Genomic DNA, 18,814 nt, shown 5'->3' on the forward strand with positions numbered 1-18,814 from the left:
TTGTTCTGCTAGATTACTGAAATTCTAAAACTTCATAGGTTATATAGATGACCAAGTGTTTGAAAGAATAAAAGTTCATATATTTTAGTTGTGCAAGCCCAAAAAAACTAAATTCACCATGAACTAAAGCACTGGAACCAAATTAAAATCCGATCTCTTTCACATATTTCATTATCATTTAATTTCTTATAAGGTGAGGTTTGCATTCACTCATAAAAAATAAATATCTTAATCTTTAATCAGTGGGATCTCCAACACATAGAGAAAAAGATGTATTTAAATCATAGTATAAAATAAAATAAAAAAGTAGTGTTACTTTATTTGATAGCAAATTAAAAGAAAACAAATTTAGTTAGAAAATATATAAATTTAAAATATTCAAAGAGAATAATACTTCTTAATAAATATTCAATTAAAAATACTAAATTGAAGAAAACACAAGGATGATAAAAAGCATTAATTAGATAAATTGAGTTAAAGACAAAATTAAATCACAAATCAATTGAAAATTATAAAAAATCAGAATACTTAATAAAATAAAAAATCTATTAGGAATATTTATAATTAGAATGAGGCTAAATGTTGTGTAATTTTTATTGAAAACATTTAGAATTCATATTAATTGTTATTATTTGAAGCAAGATTGTGATTAAGTTGAAGACACCACAGAAATGAAAGAGTAGAAGTAATGAAAACGAAACATAAGTCGACTTTTTCTATTCTTGAAAATTCAACCAACCGATTCTGCAGAAATTTTCGTCAGAACAATTCAAAGTACCAAAGTACCCTTCCCAGAGATAAAACAAACGAAGAACAAAACAAGCAAATCCTTCATTCTTCTTCTCTTTGTTTCTTCTCTTTCCTTCATCAAATCCATAAAACTGAACCATTTTTAATGAATAATGGGAACGTTTAACAGCTTCAGAAAAGCCTATGGTGCTCTCAAGGACTCCACCAAGGTTGGCCTTGCCAAAGTCAATAGCGAATACAAGGTCATAATCATATATCATTTCTACGTAAAAATGCATGCATGCATGCATGCACACAGTGTTTTCTTATTCTTTTCGAATTTTAATGCATAGATTGATTCTGTTCCTTTTTGTTTATAAAGGAGTTGGATATTGCAATTGTAAAGGCCACCAATCATGTGGAATACCCTCCCAAGGAACGTCATGTTCGAAGTATATATGTTAAACATACAATTTATTACAATTTCTATTGAATAATGCAGATCATATTTTTACATTCTGATATATAATATCATATGGCATCATGAAACTAGTTTAATCTACGTAATCTCTTGCTTATTTCAATCATGTTTGTTTGTTTATTTTCCTTTCACCTTTTTCTCTTATATACAATATTCCTTAAATTGTTTGCAGAAATATTCTATGCAACATCAGCACACCAGCCACGAGCAGATGTCTCATACTGCATTCATAAACTTTCTAAGAGACTCTCCAAAACACGAAGCTGGATAGTAAATCCTTTTATTGATACCTTTGAAATCATCTTAAGAACTTATTTTTCAGATATGAGATAGCAATAGGTTTTGGAACAGTTTAGTTAATGATTTTTGTTATATTTCATTCTCTTTATGCATATAACTTTCATGATTGAATGAATTACAGGTTGCCATAAAGGCATTAATAGTCATTCACAGGACTTTGAGAGAGGGTGACCCTACCTTTAGAGAAGAGATTCTTAACTACTCACGCAGGGGACATATCCTCCAAATATCCAATTTCAAAGATGATTCAAGCCCTCAAGGTAAATGAATTAGTTATGCAGATTAATTTGTTGTCTGTGACTATTTTGAAAATCTGGACCTTTTTTTTTTTGAGATCTCACGTTGACTAGAGATTAGATCATTTCATAGTATATAAGTGGTACAAACCTTACCTCATAAGTTAAATTTATGAGATTCAATTAGACTTAAAGTTTGTTTCTTAATATAGTATCAGACATTTCGAACATATTCTAGCGAGAGTGTGGCCTGAGTGTTTGGCCTTATCAGGCCACACTCTTAGTATGAGGAGGTGTATTGGAGATCCTACATCAACTAAAGATTAGAACATTTTATAATATATAAGTAAGCGCAAACTTCATCTCATAGACTTGTTTTATAAGGTTGAGTTGGGCCTAAAGTCCACTTCTTAATACTTTTATTTCTCCTTCAATATTTTTTCATTACATGACCAATTCAACTTATCCTTGCAGCTTGGGATTGTTCTGCATGGGTTCGAACCTATGCACTATTTTTGGAAGAAAGACTTGAATGCTTTAGAGTGCTTAAATATGATATAGAATCAGAACGTTTAACAAAAGCATCACCTGCTGCAACTAAAGTGTGTGCTTTTCCTTGTCTTGTTCACACTCAAGTTTATTTTCCAAGCATCATGTTTCTATGTTCAGAATACTGTTGACTTTTTCCACTTTGACAGGCACACAGTAGAACTCGATCATTGAGTAGTGAGGACCTGTTGGGGCAGTTACCTGCTCTGCAACAACTCTTATATCGCCTTATTGGTTGTCAAGTATGAACTAATGGAAATTTCATAATTGATGACTTAATTTGTTATAACATATTCCTTACCATTCAATTTTCTTTAATATGTTGCAGCCTGAAGGATGTTCTTATAGCAACTATCTAGTGCAATATGCTTTGGCCCTGGTATGCATTTTATTATTCAATATTTGCACTCTCAACACAATAGTAATTTCAGTATCATCTGCAATAACATGATTAGTTGTGGATACCTTTATTGTGCTCATAGTATTCAATTGAGCTACTATATGTTAACAAGGAGCTATTATATGGACAATTCAATTGCTTTAATTAGGTTTTTTTTATGTTATTGTTGGGAAAATCAGAACTAATTCTCCAACAAAATTGAATAATGACACTGAAAATTTTTAATGTCGAAAAACCTTCTCAACTTGAGAAATAAAAACTCACTGGACATAGTTCAGAAAATGTCTTCACTATAAAAGTAGGATTACAATATTTGTTTCTGTGAATCAGTATAACACTTAATCTCACCCAAGAATGATACAATACAAAGTTTCTCTAGCATCTCACTAAGATCTAATCTCTTGATGGTTATCTATTCTCTTATTTACTCTCTATGTCGTTCTTCTCTCTTGCTTGCATTTTCTCTACCTCACAAGTTTCTTTTATATAAAGAATGAGAGGAAAGTTTCTTCATAAAGAGATAATGGATAACTAATGTTTATCACATTTTCAAAAGAGAGTATAATTCCAAAAAACTTTTGGAGTGACCATCACTAATCAGTTATTAATATTCATTGGTGATGGTCTCTCACTAAATTAAGGAGAGATTTCCAACTCTTTGTTAACTTAGAATGATCTTTAATGTCAATCTTTATTACAAGAATTATCAAAGTGAAACTGTAACTCAGGGATTTGCATCTAACTTTTGTATAAATTCATATTTGCATGATTCCTGCTATTAGATAATGTTACCCTTGAATCAAATTCACTGAACAAATGACTTCCACTCATAAAAGAAGATCACACTGATTTGGTGAATTACACAATGAAATTACTACTTTAAGGAATTGTATCTCCTGTAATTCAAAATCATGGGAGCCTGATTCATCTTCAACACATCATTTAACTTCATGAAAAGAAATGAAAAACTTGATTATTTTTCTGTGCATCTTTTGCTTGTGTCTCATTTTGTCATTTACTTTTGGTTTTGGGCAATGTCATAGGTTTTGAAAGAAAGTTTCAAAATATACTGTGCACTCAATGATGGAATCATCAATCTCGTGGATATGGTAGTTCCTATCATGGTTTAATTTACCATTTGATGATTTTATTGGATATTCAAATCATACTAACTAGTGAAAATTATAGTTCTTCGATATGACAAGGCATGATGCAGTGAAGGCTCTAAACATTTATAAAAGAGCTGGTCAACAGGTTTACAGTAATGTTTTTTCAAACACATTTTAATTGTTTTGTGCTTTATAAGGTGTTGATGTTTTTTATGAACATTATGCAGGCTGAGAATCTTGCTGACTTCTATGAATATTGCAAGGGCTTGGAACTTGCTAGGAATTTCCAGTTTCCAACATTGAGACAGGTTCCTTAAATTTGTTTGTTACAGTAAGCCATGTGTGATGTTATGAAAAGAAGAATCTAACAATTTTTTTTGCTATATAATGAACAGCCACCTCCCTCTTTCCTTGCAACTATGGAAGAATACATTAGAGAAGCACCTCAAACAGGATATGTTAACAAAAGATTGGTAAGAAAAAATTATCAACAAATTCCTTAGGAACAAACTTGTCTGTCATACATATTCTTATGTTAGTATGTGAATTTTAGTGAACTGTTAGGCTTAAGCCATTTCCTCAAGGAGCAGGAGCTAAACAAACCTTCAATGTGTTATGTAGTATGTTTTATAACATGCAAACTCTTAAACATTATGTGCTAATTAAACAAGTTATAGATATTAATTTGCTCTGCATTGGCTTCCAATAATGTATCTTTTTATCTCTTTTCCAAAACCTGTTTCACAATTTATTCTCAGAATTATAGTTAACAAAAATTGTATCAGTGTCATTATTTATTGTTTCTGCAACTTCTCACATAACATTGCCTTATTCAGGTTTCATCATAGAGAAACTGATACAGTAACAAAATGTGATCATTTTTCATAAAAAAACTTGCTCCAATGCTTTCACTATAAAAGTAATTATACTTGCAATGTAATAAGTGTCATTCAACATCAGGAATATCAAGAAAATGAGGAATCATCTAAAGAAGATTCAGAATCCAGTGAAACTGAAGACCCTCAAGAAAATGAAGAACAATATGAGGAAGTCAATGAGGAAGATTCGGTAGCAGATGAAGAAGTACATTCCAAGGAGGAGGAGGAGGAGGTGGTGGTTGAGCCTCCTCCTTTGATATCAACTGATGATGGTACAAATGATTTGTTGGTATGTGTTGATTATAAAATAATGGTTTTTATGGATGTTTGTGATGTTCACTTGATGGAATGAATAACACTTGTACACCTTTGTAGGGACTTAATGAAATAAATCTAAAAGCTATGGAACTGGAGGAAAACAATGCTATGGCTCTTGCAATTGTACCACCTGGTGGTAAGGACTAAAGTAATTGATTGAAAAATATAAAGTTTTTTTTATCAGCAAAGAATTAAATGAATGAATAAAAATGAGATACTTCAGGTGTGTTTCAACTCGTATATAAGTACCAATAAACCTTTCCAGAGTATAAAGTATTTCACATAAGCCTTTCCAGAGTTGCACTTTGCTTCATTGATGCATACTAATATTTTAGAAGTTGCAGACATTTACATTTCAACAATCATGCAATGTTTGTTGGGATTCTCTGATATAAACAAGGACAAGTTCATATTTACATTTTGATATGCAATTTAGGAATCCAAACAAGGTTATCTTTTCAATTTTTCCACTTGAAGTTGATAGAACAAGATGATAAACACTTGTTTTAGTAAGATTAACATCTTAGCAATGTGATTTTCACACATAATTTTGTCTAATATCCATGAGGATGCTTATTAACATACACTATACAGAACTTAAACCAAAGAAACTTTAAATATGCAGCATATAATCAATTAAACTTTGTTGTTTGACTCTGTTGATTTCTAAAAGTTTCAAGCTTGTGTAGGAAGTAATCCAAACAATCTTGCTTTGAGTAACATTGATGGTGCAACTGGTTGGGAACTTTCATTAGTTACAACACGAAGTAACCATACTAGTCAAACCACAGATCGCAGAATGGTTTGTTTCTCTACTACAGTAAAATCAATTACTCATTTACGTTTATCTCTTCATCTATTTTCACAAAATAAAACTATTCAGATATGTTAGAACTGCACAATTTTCATCCCTACTCAATTAGGCTAGACATATACACTTTCACATTGATCTTGGTGCTGCATCAAGATCATGGCGAATGGAGCTATTAGTGTAAAAGATAAAGGTTTGAAGATGTTTTTGTTTTCATTTTGGTTTTGCTTCTACAAGTCTGCATTAGAACAAACTTCTAAAGTCAGGAAACACAGTAGAAATAGGAAAAGAAGATAACAAACATCAAAGAAACATGTATCCTTGGCTTTATAGGTTATAGAAACTTACACTATCAGGCTCAGACACGCCTCTAAAATGATGCGTTTGTTTCAGATATAAGTAACGCGTACGACACTCATACAACACATGTTGGTAAAGTATCTAATTCAAAAAATATTTTTTGAATTTCTGACAACTTTAATACCGTTCAAACACAATTTTAAAAAGAACAAATACATTAATTTTCTAAAAACTCAAACTTATTGTATAAATTTTTATCATAATTATGAAAATAATGAACAAATACTTTTTAACCAGCTATTAGAAACCTCTTTCTACCACAAAAAAAGAACTCATACATATTTGTGCACATAAATCTTTATTGTCAATTTATATAATTCATAATTATATAATATATACATTTGTGTTCCCGTGTCCTACAATTTGAAGATTATATGTATCGAATTGTCTGATCCGTGTTGTACTAATGTCCGTATCTGTGTTACATAGCTTACAAATCATGATGCAAAAAGATATTAACACAATTCATTTTCCCTTCTTTTTATTAAGCCAGGCCGGTGGGTTTGATAACCTATTATTGGACAGTCTGTATGAAGATGAAAATGCCAGAAGACAACTTCAACTCCAAAATGCAGGTTATGGACATGGGGGATCCATGGATATACAGAACCCTTTTCATCATTATAACCAACAAGATCCATTTGCAATGTCCAACAACATAGCACCCCCACCCAATGTGCAAATGGCACAAATGGCTCAACAACAGCAACAACAAATGATGTTCCAACAACAACAAATGATGTACCAACAACAGCCACAACAACACAACATGATGATGGTCCCTCACCAGCAGCAACCACACAACCAATACTCTCAACAGAATGCAGGTTCTCATAATCCATTTGGGGATCCTTTGCCAGGACCAAACTATAACCAGAATTACACACCCCAACAAGGAAATTACAATTTAATGTAGATTTTGCCTTTCTTGTCATTTGATCTTCTCCTCTTTCCTCACCCCAACTTTCCATACCAGAAAGATTGTGTTCTTTTTGCTGATAGAAGTATACATTTCTTTTCATATTAACATTCTTTGACTGATTATTGACTAGTGAATGACATGCTTAATTTTTTTTCATTTGTAGTTATCAATGATGAAATGATTCATTCAAAACTTGTTCTTCTTTTAACATAAACCCTAAACTTGGTAAACTATTTTTGAAAAATATTTTTAATCATTTTTATAATAAAAGTTTATATCCATGTGAATCTAATTCGAATAATGTTGATACTAAATGTTCCCCTCTCATTTACTTATAAATATAATTTTATTATCTAGTGAATATTAGTTCAATCTCATCTATTCACTAAAAATATACATAAAGTTTGTATACTTTTGTTAGAATCCTCTTAAAAATTGTGATTTATTTTCTTCTAAAAAGTGAATATTTTTGTATTTTAACAACTTGTCATTTTATAAGTAAGTTTCATCTAAATGTCTCTTATTTTTTATAATTGTGTTTAATCTTTGCTGTATCTTAATTACCACTTTCAATATAATTAAAATAACCATACTAATAATAAAATAACCATTTTGTAATGCCAAGTTTTTTATTAAAAAAAAGGTGTTTTAGTTCTCCAAACCTTTCACCTTATAGCATTCACAATGCTCATTGTAGCATTCAGTCTTGAGGTAGTTTACATGTCTTGACATTAGGTCCACAAATGGTAGGGTAAAATAAAATTAGCTTTGACATATTTTCAAATTTACATTTTTTATCAAAAAAAATATTTTATTTTTTTAAAATTAAAATTTGTGGGCTTGTACATAAAAAGAACCTTACCTATTATTTTAAAAAAATAGTTTTGATATTTAAAAAAAAAAGTAAGTTGTCGGTAGACCAGTAAGGAAACTGGTTCACAGTGAACCAGTTCTATTTATTTAGTTTAATAAGTATTTTTTTTTAATCTTACATATAATAGTAATTACAATTTATAAATATGAAAGGCACATATATCCTTATAACAGAAAAATAATACATGAAAATTGAGTAAATATCTAAATTTATCCTAAAGGATAAGTCTACTAACTGGTAGGTATTTAATTAAAATTTCTACAGAAATCAGTTTTTAAAAGGGGAAGATTGTGTTGGTTTGGGTTCTTAGATTTCAATTTTTTCTAGATTGTGCCCTTCGTCTAAATCTAGATCTAGATTTTCATTTTGTGACTTTCAAACAAATTGACTTATGATGTTATTATGTGCTGTATGTTGATTGAAGTTTTAGCTTCTTTGTTAGAAATTGACTTTTGTACAAATGAATTCACATTCTTCAATGGCTGACTTTGCCCTTCTAACACCATCAACATGAATCAAACATTCAAAATTATCTAAACTCCTCATCAGAAAATGTTAATAGACTGCCTAAATATTCATTATAAAACATTTAATACCTTGAGTTGTAATAGACTAAGAGGGAAAGTTTCATCAAATCTAATTAAGTTATTAAACATTGATTTAACTAATGATAATTTTGACAACTTTTAACCATTAATCTACCCCCCCTACAGTATTATAATGGGTCCATTTGTTTAAACTTATTTTAGAAAAAAAAAAGTGTTTTTATTATGAAATACTACTTTTTATGATCTTTAAAATGTTTGGCTAAACCTGTTTAGAAAAGTAAAAACAGAACAAAAAGTAATTTTCTACCTTTTTCTTGAAACTTATTGAAGTTGTTTCTGGTAAAAAGATGTAGTAGAAAAGAGATCAACAATGTTAAAAACATGGAGAGGTGTTTATGATTTGTATAGTTGCAAGCATTGTTAAAACTCATTAGGAAATCTCAATGCTTTAACAGCACTGTTTCTTAAACACATTGCTTAGTGAGTTTGCTTGCCTTGTGACCTTTCCATGGGAAACTATTTCTTCAAATACAAATCAAAGGGGAGAGGGATTGAGAAGAAAATATAAAATAACTTGGTGCTGAGATTCAAGACAGAGAGTGTGACTTCAATGAAGCTTTTAAAGAAATGTCTGTTACAGATATATACAGATCATAATGAACATAATACATGTGCTCTAAATAGAGAATTTCCTTGCAGGTTTAGAGGGAAATATTCTAAAGGTCTTTTTTTTATTAGTGGATAAGTATATACATTCAGCCTACAAGGATTCATTCAACCTAAGATTGCAAATATTCAGCATACACAGGATAAACAGATCAATGTTGCGTCAAGTACAGTGAGATGGGTTTAATCCCAAAGAACCACCAGTTCTGCGCCTTAAGGAATTTCAATTTCAATATTTTAGTCAGGGCTTTCTCCCATGTTTTTTTGGACTTCTCAACAACCTTAGTTTGCATCATGAAAATCCTACAAATAAGAGTTCAACATAGTATTGTTACATGGGCAAACAATATACAGATGTTGAAAAATATATTGTGCAGATCTTGAACTACAAAATCATATGATTGCCAAATGCTTTACTTCTCTTTCATCCTGAGATGCTCCCTGTTCCCAAACCAAAAGGTGGGGATTAAAGAATGAGATTTCATCTTTGATTACATATCTATGCTAAGGAAAATTGTATTTTTTTAGGATCTATCTAGAATTTTTGTTATCTTTAAAATTCCTCTCTATCCTTCCCCCACTTTTTACATGACATGCATTACCATTACCTAGTAAATGTTGATGTGCAGCGTGTTATAATGTCCATAAATAAAGACACAAGCACAGAAGAAGATTCCAAGCTAAGGAAGAAGCTAGCTCACCGCAGCAACTGGTTCAGCTAAATTATGAATTAACTCTCTTCATCTTCTGAGTGAGCTACATTTTCTGAAAATGTCAAAACCTTCACCTTCACAGTCCTCTCTCTCCCTTCCTGGCTAGTTACCTCCACATCAGTATCCTCATCATCAGAAGATTCACTCTCTGAAGTCAAAAAGACAAGCACATGGAATTGTTTGAGCTCGTAAATCACAGTATTTTCACCCAACTCAAAGTGCAAAAATAAATAAAACAACATCTGCAGCCTTCAATGTATGATACTTATGAACAACATTTTAGAGAAGAAAGTCATGAACATCAAAATAAATTAATATTCTGATCCTCAAAGTTTCACTAACTTGTTAGCAATGCCCATCAGAGTTCATACACCAATCTACCCCTCTCATAAGTACATAATAAGAAGGAACACCCATCGCATTGCTTTTCAGGTTCCAAGTTTCACACTTCTAACAAGCCAACCCCCAGCCAATAAAAACTAACAGCAACAACTATTCTCCATTAACAAACATGTACGTATCACTTTTTACACCCACTGCCACGAACAAGATGCAGCAGAATCTGACGAAAGTCATACAAAATTTCAATTGGAATTAGATGCACTCAAAATAAGCCGCTTGAAAGAAATGCGCAATCAGCATCAGAACCATTAGTTTGTCCCTTTCTAACCAAAATCTACACATAACATAACTCGAGCCAAAACAACATTTTTTTAAAAATTGGGCAACCCCCTCCTAATCCAACCATAACCAAAAGAGGAGGAAAAAAACATTCTTGTCAATGCAAAAGGTTGTGGTATATGGCAATGAAAAGGACACAAATCAACAAAGAAGAAAAGACCCACAACTTCAGCACTGGTACAAAGCTGCAAGTTCAAAACAAAGCTTTAAATCACGGTCAAGGTCACAGCCACAGTCTACACAGGTTTCTACGAATTGCAGAAAACTGCAGACAAATGCGATTGATGTAACCACATTCGCAATTGCAAACATTCAAAAACCTCGAAATTACGGTCGAAATAGCGGTGGTGGAAAGATTTTTAAAACCTTGCAATTGCAGACAAATGCAATTGATATGACCACAATTACAATAGCCAACCCTCAAAAACCTCGACATTAAGGTCGAAATTGAGGGAGTGAACGATTGTTAAAACCTCAGTTTTTCTAAATGTGAGCAGGAACAATCCAAAACAAACACCACCCACAAACGACGAAATCAATCAACAAGAAAAATACACACCCAGAAACCCACGCCTTTTCTCAAGTTCCCCGAAACCCCCAAACACAACCAAAAAGCGGTAAAAAAAAAAAAAGCACCAACTTTGATGGTTTATCCACAGACCCAATTGCACAAAAAGGGCAAAAAATGAGATTTTGTGAGAAGGGTAGTTACCATTGATGAAGAAATTTGAGGAGGGCCAACCGCGGAGGGTGGAGAGAAGAGGGGAATCGTGGGGACGATCGTCTTCGCGGGTGAGCCTGTGGACGAGGTCGACGACGTTGGTGGGCGAGGGTCGCGGCGGCACCCAGAAGGAGGAGCCGGGCACGAAGGGTAGCCAATCCGGGGTGGCCTTCTTCACGAGAATCCTGTGGATTAGGTCATCGAAGTGCTTCAGCGCCACGTCGTACTCCGCCATGTCGACCTCCACCACCTGCGAGGCCCCCGCCTTGCTAGACCTCCGCCTCAACGCCACCGCCAGCGACGGGATTCGGCCCACCGACTTCGCCCTCCACAGAAAACCCGGCATCATAGTCATGTTTGACAAAGACAGAAAAAGAGAGACAGAGAGAGAAAAAGAGGGTTTGGTTCTGTTGGGTTGAGAACGAATGAAAAATCTGCTCCTTGCAGATGCACACAGATATAGCACCAAATTTCACAAAAATAAACTTTTTAATTGCTTAATTAATACCTTAATCAACTATTTAATTAATTAATTGCCATACATTTTATCTAATCCATTTTTAACCGTAGAAGCGTGGTGGTTGAAACTGCTTCAGCCCTCAAAATAACATTAATAAAAAATTTCATATTATTTTTCAAGTGCAATTTAGTTTTTCTAATAAAATATTATTGATAAAACATATTTAAGTTTATTTATATTATAGATTAAACAGGTAAAAAAAGTAGTTTGATTTAAGTCATAATTTTTTTTGGTTGACCTGATTTTTTACTTACGGACTAAACCAGTAAAAAAGTTATTTTATAAATTATTATGTACTACTTTTTTATTTATTGATAATTTCAAATATTTACTTTGATGATATATGAAAAATATACTGATAAATTATTCTGTCTTATTGAAATGTATGATCTGATGAGTTGTTCAATTGCTTAAAAAGTTATCATGTGAGAAAGGTAGGTAATAAAAAAAGTTCCACGTGATTAATTGTTTTTCTCCTCTTATTCTAATCTTATCCATGATATTTATATAATTAGTCTTATCTCTAATACTGTGGCTTTGTTAGTATTAGTTATTAGAAGATAATAGGTTATTTGTTTTAAGTTATTATATAGTTTTTTTATGAAGTTATTCCATTATTTAATGTAATTATTTTTCTGTTTATTTTATTAATTTTTCTAACATCTGAATCATTGGATAGATTTCAATTAATTTATATAGATGATGATGAGACATGGTTTTTAGTGTAAATAAGAATGGGAAGGTAAAAGTAGTAATTAATATTGATCGAGTACCAAGTAATATTATTATTTATGGTTTAAGACCATACATATTCATCTTGTGAAATATTAAAAAATAAAATAAAATATCTTTAAGATTATAGGTATCCTCCTTCTTACATACATAATCCCCTTTCTAATTCAATAAGCTATTTTATTTGATTTTTATATATTTAATTTATATAATGTATTTATCTTATAATGTTTAAGTTTATATTCATATATGTATAAAGTAAATATTATTGAAATTTAGTATAAATGATTAAATATTAATTATTTATATTAGTTTGATGCAGAGATATGAATTTGTATTTTTCTCAACAATAGACTAAAAGACACTTTATATGGTACCTAAGGTCGTTTAAGTCAAGATTAAAGGGAGTTGTGCTTTTTAAGATTCCCCAGTGGAACATAATCACACTAATATGCTAACATTTCGACTTATATGTTGAAGATAATCTCATTCCTCTACTAGAAAGTGGACGATAATTTAAAGGATATTTAATCATTATGATGTCTCTTTACAACTAGATAAAAGTGATGGTTGATGAAACTCAACATGTTTCTAATCGAGCACTTATGCCTAATACAGATGTTCAACCAAAAAGATTAGACATTAAAGAGATGTTCAACCAAAAGAGATAGGTATTAAAGACATTTTTTACATGACTAAGGTATTTGGTCAAGAAGTTTTAGTGTAGACATATATTTTAATTAAGTTATGTTTATTTTTTATTAATATTGCATTAACTTTTGTTCATTATTTATGATGTTGACTGAGACGGAAATGAGATGTACCTCCTTATAGGAGATAACTTATTATTCATAATCATAATGACATGACAAGAGTTAAATATAATCTTATAACACGCTTTTGACCATATTATCATCATTGAGACGAGACATCATTACACGTAGAGTGTGACAACATTTTTTTTTAAGTCAATAATTTGATTGTTCCACTGCATATTTTTCTACTAAACTAAATGCATTAAAGATCATTAGGGAAAATAGACTTTAAACATTTTTATGATAAATGTATGATCATGTAAATGATGTTTTTATTTAATTATGTTTCTAATATTTCAATAAGTATGTTTAAAATATTTATTTCATTCATTTAGTCACATGGACAAATTTATATGTATATGAAAAATCATAATTAATTTAAACATTCATTAGTATTAAAAAGCATTTAAAGTCAAAGTTATGCATGTTTACCTATTAGAATAAGGTAATGCATCAAGGTGTTTTCTTTTACACTCCTTATATATACATCTATCAATGTTATTGTTGTGAAATGGCTACACGTGAATAATTTTATATAATATATCGATTATTTTATTAAAGTGAATAAATTATTAATTTAAGTCATAAACGAAGTTGGTGTGAAAAAAACAAAATACTTACAACTAACATACAGAATTCCCATAAACTCAACTTTAATAATAATTTTTGTTAATGATAAATTTTAAGATACAGTAATAAAAAATTACTGTATATTATACGAACAAAACCCTAGTTAAAGATAAAAACTAAAATAATTGACATGATGAAAATTTATGAACTTAAAAAGAGTTATTAATTAAATATACACATATGAAAATAAGAGTGATTAATAATTTTTTCTTTATCTTCATCCAAGTTAATCTATATTCTGTTTTTTATAATTTTTTTCTTTTATTTTCTTCTTCCTTCTTACTTTAACATTTGCACAAAACAGGAAGGTACGTGTCATTCGGGGATTGGTTCACACTACGTAATATGTATATTAAAATCTCTTTTTTTTTCGTTTTATTCATTTCCAGGTTCAGAACCCAAAGACACTGAGCGTGTATGATCAACAATGGCGGAAAACGCTCTCAAAACGGTGCCGTCTAGCTCACAACCCTCTTCGTCTTCTTCTCAGAAATTGGCTCAAGATTCTCCTCAGGTTCCATAATCTACTTCAATTGCACTTTCCTTTCGTATTCTTCACTTCCCTCCAATGCACAAACCCCTTTTTCATATAATTGGAACTCAAAACTAGGGTTACTATCATTGTTGTTCGTTTTATTTGTCATTTCAAGTCGGTAATTGTTTGATTTGTGTAGCTGATAGACCAGAACCATTCTCCCTACAACCTAATCTGCGCACGATGCTTTTCGGGCATCAAATCCGTGTTATTTTTTTTTCTCTCTTTTTTGTTTTTATTATCAAATACGAGCCGAGAAGCAGAATTTTGAGCGGAATAGTCAATGTTAAGATGGGATGCGTTAGGCCTTTTCTGTTAACAACCTAATTTAGCTCAAATCTGTGGTTTAATTTGTACCGTTTTTTAGCTTGCTGTGTGAACACACGTAGCAAGAAAATGTGCCCTGAAATTTTGTTTTAAACGCATCTATCTGAATCGTGGTAATGGTTTTGTGTGGATGTTGTTCCAGGTCCCTGCATATTCGAATTTTCCGCCGTATTTGGGTGGATATTATCAAATGATTCCTGGTATGTACCCTGCACTAATTCCAGGGTTAACTCTGCCGCAACATGAGGAACATGGGAACCGCGGAGCTGGCATATATGCTGTTCCTGTTAACTCCTTTGATAGACAAGTTACTGGACTTCCATGCAACAACCTGATTCCGCTTACTTACCGCATACCCACGTAAGTGGCAGGTTATTTTGTTGTGATGACGTTGTGTGGGATGTGAAGCTCAGTTATTGCACAATTTACATTTTGTAGTCTGATATTTAAGCATAATTTTCTACATGGACTTGTTGGAAATGAAAGTACGTTTTATACCTTTTCCATGCTTTGTTTTTCCATAGAACCTTTAGTAAACTGTAATATTTCTACTGACTTCAGTTTCTACTTGGTCACAGTGATTGGTGATATAGAAAACCAATAATTTCTTCAATTGCTAAATAAAAAGCGAAAAAATTGTTGAAATGAAATTATTTACCACAGGGGGAAAGTTGTAACTGCTAGCAATATGAGAAATGACTTTGATGTGAAATTGTTATTAAATTTACACCTAGTAGGCAGTGATCGCTTAGCATGGATGATTTTTTAGAGGTGTAAGAATGACCATGCATGAGTTTCCTCTTTGATAACTATTTTTACTTTATTTGATCTAATCTGCCTTTCACTTTTGTGTGGGGAATCAAAGGTAGATTGGTTCAAGGGTTATTGTTAGCTGTAAATGTATGGGGATTTTGGTAGCTGGAAGTAAAATTAGAGTTAAGAGTAGGTGGCCACATGAATGAAAATAAGGATTTGGGGTTGATAGGTTGGGATGAGTCATGCAAGAAACAATTAAGAATTTGATTGGGGGTGAATTTTTAAGACAGTCTGCTAGTCTGTCAGAAAATTATGTGTAGAGAATGAAGAAATTAAAGAAAAAAGAATTGTAGCTGATAACAAGAAGAAAGACTCTTCACCACATCTTGTGTTTGTGTCAGCCTGCCAAGTAATTAACAATTTTCCGCAATCTTGCAATCCGAGCAATGAACTGAAAGGAATCATTGATTTTATGAGTCCCATAGGACTTCAAACTTGATAAGTAGGCTTTGATACCATATCCTGAACCTAAACCAACTATGGCGAAAGCTTAAACTGTGTTGTGAAGACGCCTGAATGGTTTTATATTAGGGGGCTCAATTTAAAAACTTCTCAACAAGCACTCATAAGAGAATAAAATAGGATGTAAGAGGATTCAAATTTCTCCCGTAAGTTAAAATCAATATATGCTCCTCATGTGTTAGAAAATTTAGATGAGAGAATTCAGAAAAAACTGGTGTGCTTTATATAATTTTAACTCCTGGGAGGAAATTTGATTCCTTGTATCTTTTTTATTTTTCTACAAATACTTGTTGAAAAGTTTATATAAACATAACGTGCAACCAGGTTCATCTGAAACTAGCTTGAAAAAAGCAAGCACTAATAGGTCATCATTGGACCTCCAAATGTTCTAGGGAAATTGGTCCCAACTCTGCATTCTTGACATTTGATAACATGAACAACATTTCTTGTGTTTGTGCCATATTGTAGGAAGCTAATGGCTATACTACTCTAAATTATAGAGAAGCTAAAAGATAAACATTGATATTTTTTATTCATTACAAGGGGTAAAGAGGAGTCCACTTATATAATAAAAAATATGCCAAAAATTGAATAAGGACCGAAACATTCAAGGAAAATTGGACCTGATTCTGATTCACTGGCAGCATGAACTACACTTGATGTTGGATTTTCATTTTTGTTCCTGCGTCAGTTTTGGATGTCCTGTATGCTTTCAATGTTATCAATAGATCTAGTGATTGATGTTATGTCTTTCTTTCACACCAGTTTCATTTAGTGTTTCTTTATATTTTAGAAAAAGATAGCGGCAATTGATTAATTGATGAAAATTTTATTTGTTTTATTTGTTTTTGTGAACAAATATGTTTATTAATGTTAATTAATGGTTTCTGTAACTGAATGGCCATCATCAGCAATAGGCCAAGTTCTGAAGCTGCTGCTGCCAGTGAAAATCAGGGTCAAGCAGGACAGCAACCTCAACAGCAGCCTGCACCTCAAAGACAAGTTGTTATTAGGAGATTTCAAATTGCATTTCAAATTGATTTATTGCTTATGTTGAAGCTGGCAGCTGTGATCTTTTTATTTAACCAAGATGGATCAAGGCAGAGGCTTATTGTCCTTGTGTTCTTTGCTGCTATTGTATATTTGTAAGTACAACTATTTATCCTTCTTTTTCTATTTTTTTACATATTTTCTATGCTTGTAAGTTCTGCTGGTTTATGTAATCATCAAACCCAGTGAATGCTTCTTATATAAATCCTCCAACCCACGATTTAACCTTTTTGTTTTCCAATTCTTTATATAATATAAGTGTACTAATACTGTTTGGATTGCAAATGGAAGCTGTAGTATTTATTAATGGACATGTGTGACAGATACCAAACTGGAGCTTTGACACCAGTTATAAGATGGCTTTCACGAGGTATGCAGAGAGCAGCAGCACCTCCTCATCCAGCAAGACCTGCAGCCAGGGCTGAAAATGTTCCTGCACCCAGGCAAGAGGGTGATAATGCTGCTCCAGCAGGTATGATTTGTACATTTTATGCATGTGGTTTACATGTGCATTTTTGGGAATCACTAGTGATATTAGCTTATGTGATTTGTAATATAATTTGGAAGCCTTGTAAGCTTGTGAGGTTCATTTTATTTTGTTATACTTTATTCATTAATTTTCTTTAGGTTAAATTTCATTTTCCGAATACTTGTAATGGTCTTGTGTGCAATAAGTATCAATTGAAGTTTTGATCACGTATTATTGACACATGCTTACCTTTGGTTCTTATCTTTTGGAAGAGGGTCAACCTGAAGCCGAGATTGGGAACCAGCGTGCAAATGAAGCAGACCGGGCAGTTGAAAATGAAAATGGTGCAGAAGTTGGAGGAGTAAATGGAGGGAATCAGTGGTGGGGCATTGTGAAGGAGATCCAGATGATTGTGTTTGGATTTATCACTTCCCTTCTCCCTGGGTTCCACAACCACATGGATTGAACCATAATTTGTAGCTTAAAAGGTTTGTGGAATTGACATATGGTCTGTGACCATGCCTGAAATAAAAATGTATAGCATCAGAAGTTCCAAGCGTCATAACTAATACATACATAGTTAGGTGCTACTATAATCCAGAGGAAGATATGGTGCAACTATAGGGTGCCGTTTTTGTATCATTACTTGGTTTGTTCATAAAACAGTTTTTGTGGCTTCCATAGCAGGGACTTTAGATTTCTTATTTTTTCCCCAGTACTGTTTTCTACTGCTAGTGCCTGGTCATTTATTTCTTTTCTAACTTTGTATGATATTTCTCAGTGACTCGTGCTTTTTCCAATCACTCTCCAAACTACTCTTTAGTTCCTCCATCTCTTAATTGTTTATGTTTGAAGCTGAATTGCCCACAATGAACGGAACAAGATTGTTGAATCGTTCCTTGATGTTTCAAATGCACAATTATTTTATCTGCAATCTCCTTTTTGTCTTTTTTTTAATGAAATAAAAAATGGGAAAAAATATAATTATGTTAGAACTTTGTGGTTTCAATAGATATAATTAAGAAAAGTGGACGTTTTTTTCAGCTTTGGATAAGCAGAAAAAAGGTAAAAAAAAACAAATAATCATTAGACACTATAGATGCCTCACCTATGCAATTTTGATTCATGAATAAGCATCTGAAGTATTTTAACACAATGTTAA

The 18,814-nt window shown here is 32.1% G+C and overlaps 3 protein-coding genes across 4 annotated transcripts; 2 read left to right on the top strand and 1 right to left on the bottom strand.

Annotated features, from left to right (window-relative positions):
- The first annotated feature begins 902 nt into the window (after nucleotides 1-902).
- Nucleotides 903-7,087, top strand: LOC137821460 (putative clathrin assembly protein At5g57200). 2 transcript variants are annotated; one of them, XM_090295408.1, is made up of 15 exons: nucleotides 903-992; nucleotides 1,112-1,181; nucleotides 1,383-1,480; nucleotides 1,632-1,770; nucleotides 2,221-2,348; nucleotides 2,445-2,537; nucleotides 2,624-2,674; nucleotides 3,739-3,804; nucleotides 3,884-3,949; nucleotides 4,032-4,112; nucleotides 4,200-4,277; nucleotides 4,765-4,971; nucleotides 5,058-5,136; nucleotides 5,681-5,802; nucleotides 6,665-7,087. In XM_090295408.1, exons 1-15 carry the CDS (start codon nucleotides 903-905, stop codon nucleotides 7,085-7,087), a joined length of 1,791 nt encoding a protein of 596 aa, XP_090151534.1. The 2 variants fall into 2 exon arrangements, with proteins under 2 accessions (XP_090151534.1, XP_068482169.1); XM_068626068.2 differs by having other exon boundaries at nucleotides 5,690-5,802.
- A 2,030-nt stretch (nucleotides 7,088-9,117) lies between these two features.
- Nucleotides 9,118-11,845, bottom strand: LOC137821143 (uncharacterized). Its single transcript, XM_068625603.2, has 3 exons — nucleotides 11,288-11,845; nucleotides 9,883-10,042; nucleotides 9,118-9,484 (listed from the first exon to the last, which is right to left on the bottom strand). Exons 1-2 carry the CDS (start codon nucleotides 11,649-11,651, stop codon nucleotides 9,912-9,914), a joined length of 495 nt encoding a protein of 164 aa, XP_068481704.1. The 5' UTR covers nucleotides 11,652-11,845; the 3' UTR covers nucleotides 9,118-9,484; nucleotides 9,883-9,911.
- A 2,508-nt stretch (nucleotides 11,846-14,353) lies between these two features.
- On the top strand, nucleotides 14,354-18,452 carry LOC137820967 (uncharacterized). Its single transcript, XM_068625325.2, has 5 exons — nucleotides 14,354-14,507; nucleotides 14,998-15,215; nucleotides 17,045-17,278; nucleotides 17,507-17,655; nucleotides 17,925-18,452. Exons 1-5 carry the CDS (start codon nucleotides 14,421-14,423, stop codon nucleotides 18,116-18,118), a joined length of 882 nt encoding a protein of 293 aa, XP_068481426.1. The 5' UTR covers nucleotides 14,354-14,420; the 3' UTR covers nucleotides 18,119-18,452.
- Nucleotides 18,453-18,814: the final 362 nt, after the last annotated feature.

Source organism: Phaseolus vulgaris, chromosome 9, assembly GCF_051622355.1.
Source record: "Phaseolus vulgaris cultivar YP4 chromosome 9, ASM5162235v1, whole genome shotgun sequence".
NCBI classification, from domain to species: Eukaryota; Viridiplantae; Streptophyta; class Magnoliopsida; order Fabales; family Fabaceae; genus Phaseolus; species Phaseolus vulgaris.

Coding starts and splice junctions, on each gene's coding strand:
- LOC137821460 (XM_090295408.1), top strand. CDS start 903: ATGGGAACGTTTAACAGCTTCAGAAAAGCCTATGGTGCTCTCAAGGAC. Junction 1,182..1,382: donor CAAGGAACGTCATGTTCGAA/GTATATATGTTA, acceptor AATTGTTTGCAG/AAATATTCTATGCAACATCA. Junction 1,481..1,631: donor CCAAAACACGAAGCTGGATA/GTAAATCCTTTT, acceptor AATGAATTACAG/GTTGCCATAAAGGCATTAAT.
- LOC137821143 (XM_068625603.2), bottom strand. CDS start 11,651: ATGACTATGATGCCGGGTTTTCTGTGGAGGGCGAAGTCGGTGGGCCGA. Junction 10,043..11,287: donor CTCAAATTTCTTCATCAATG/GTAACTACCCTT, acceptor TTTTGACTTCAG/AGAGTGAATCTTCTGATGAT.
- LOC137820967 (XM_068625325.2), top strand. CDS start 14,421: ATGGCGGAAAACGCTCTCAAAACGGTGCCGTCTAGCTCACAACCCTCT. Junction 14,508..14,997: donor TGGCTCAAGATTCTCCTCAG/GTTCCATAATCT, acceptor ATGTTGTTCCAG/GTCCCTGCATATTCGAATTT. Junction 17,279..17,506: donor TTTGCTGCTATTGTATATTT/GTAAGTACAACT, acceptor CATGTGTGACAG/ATACCAAACTGGAGCTTTGA.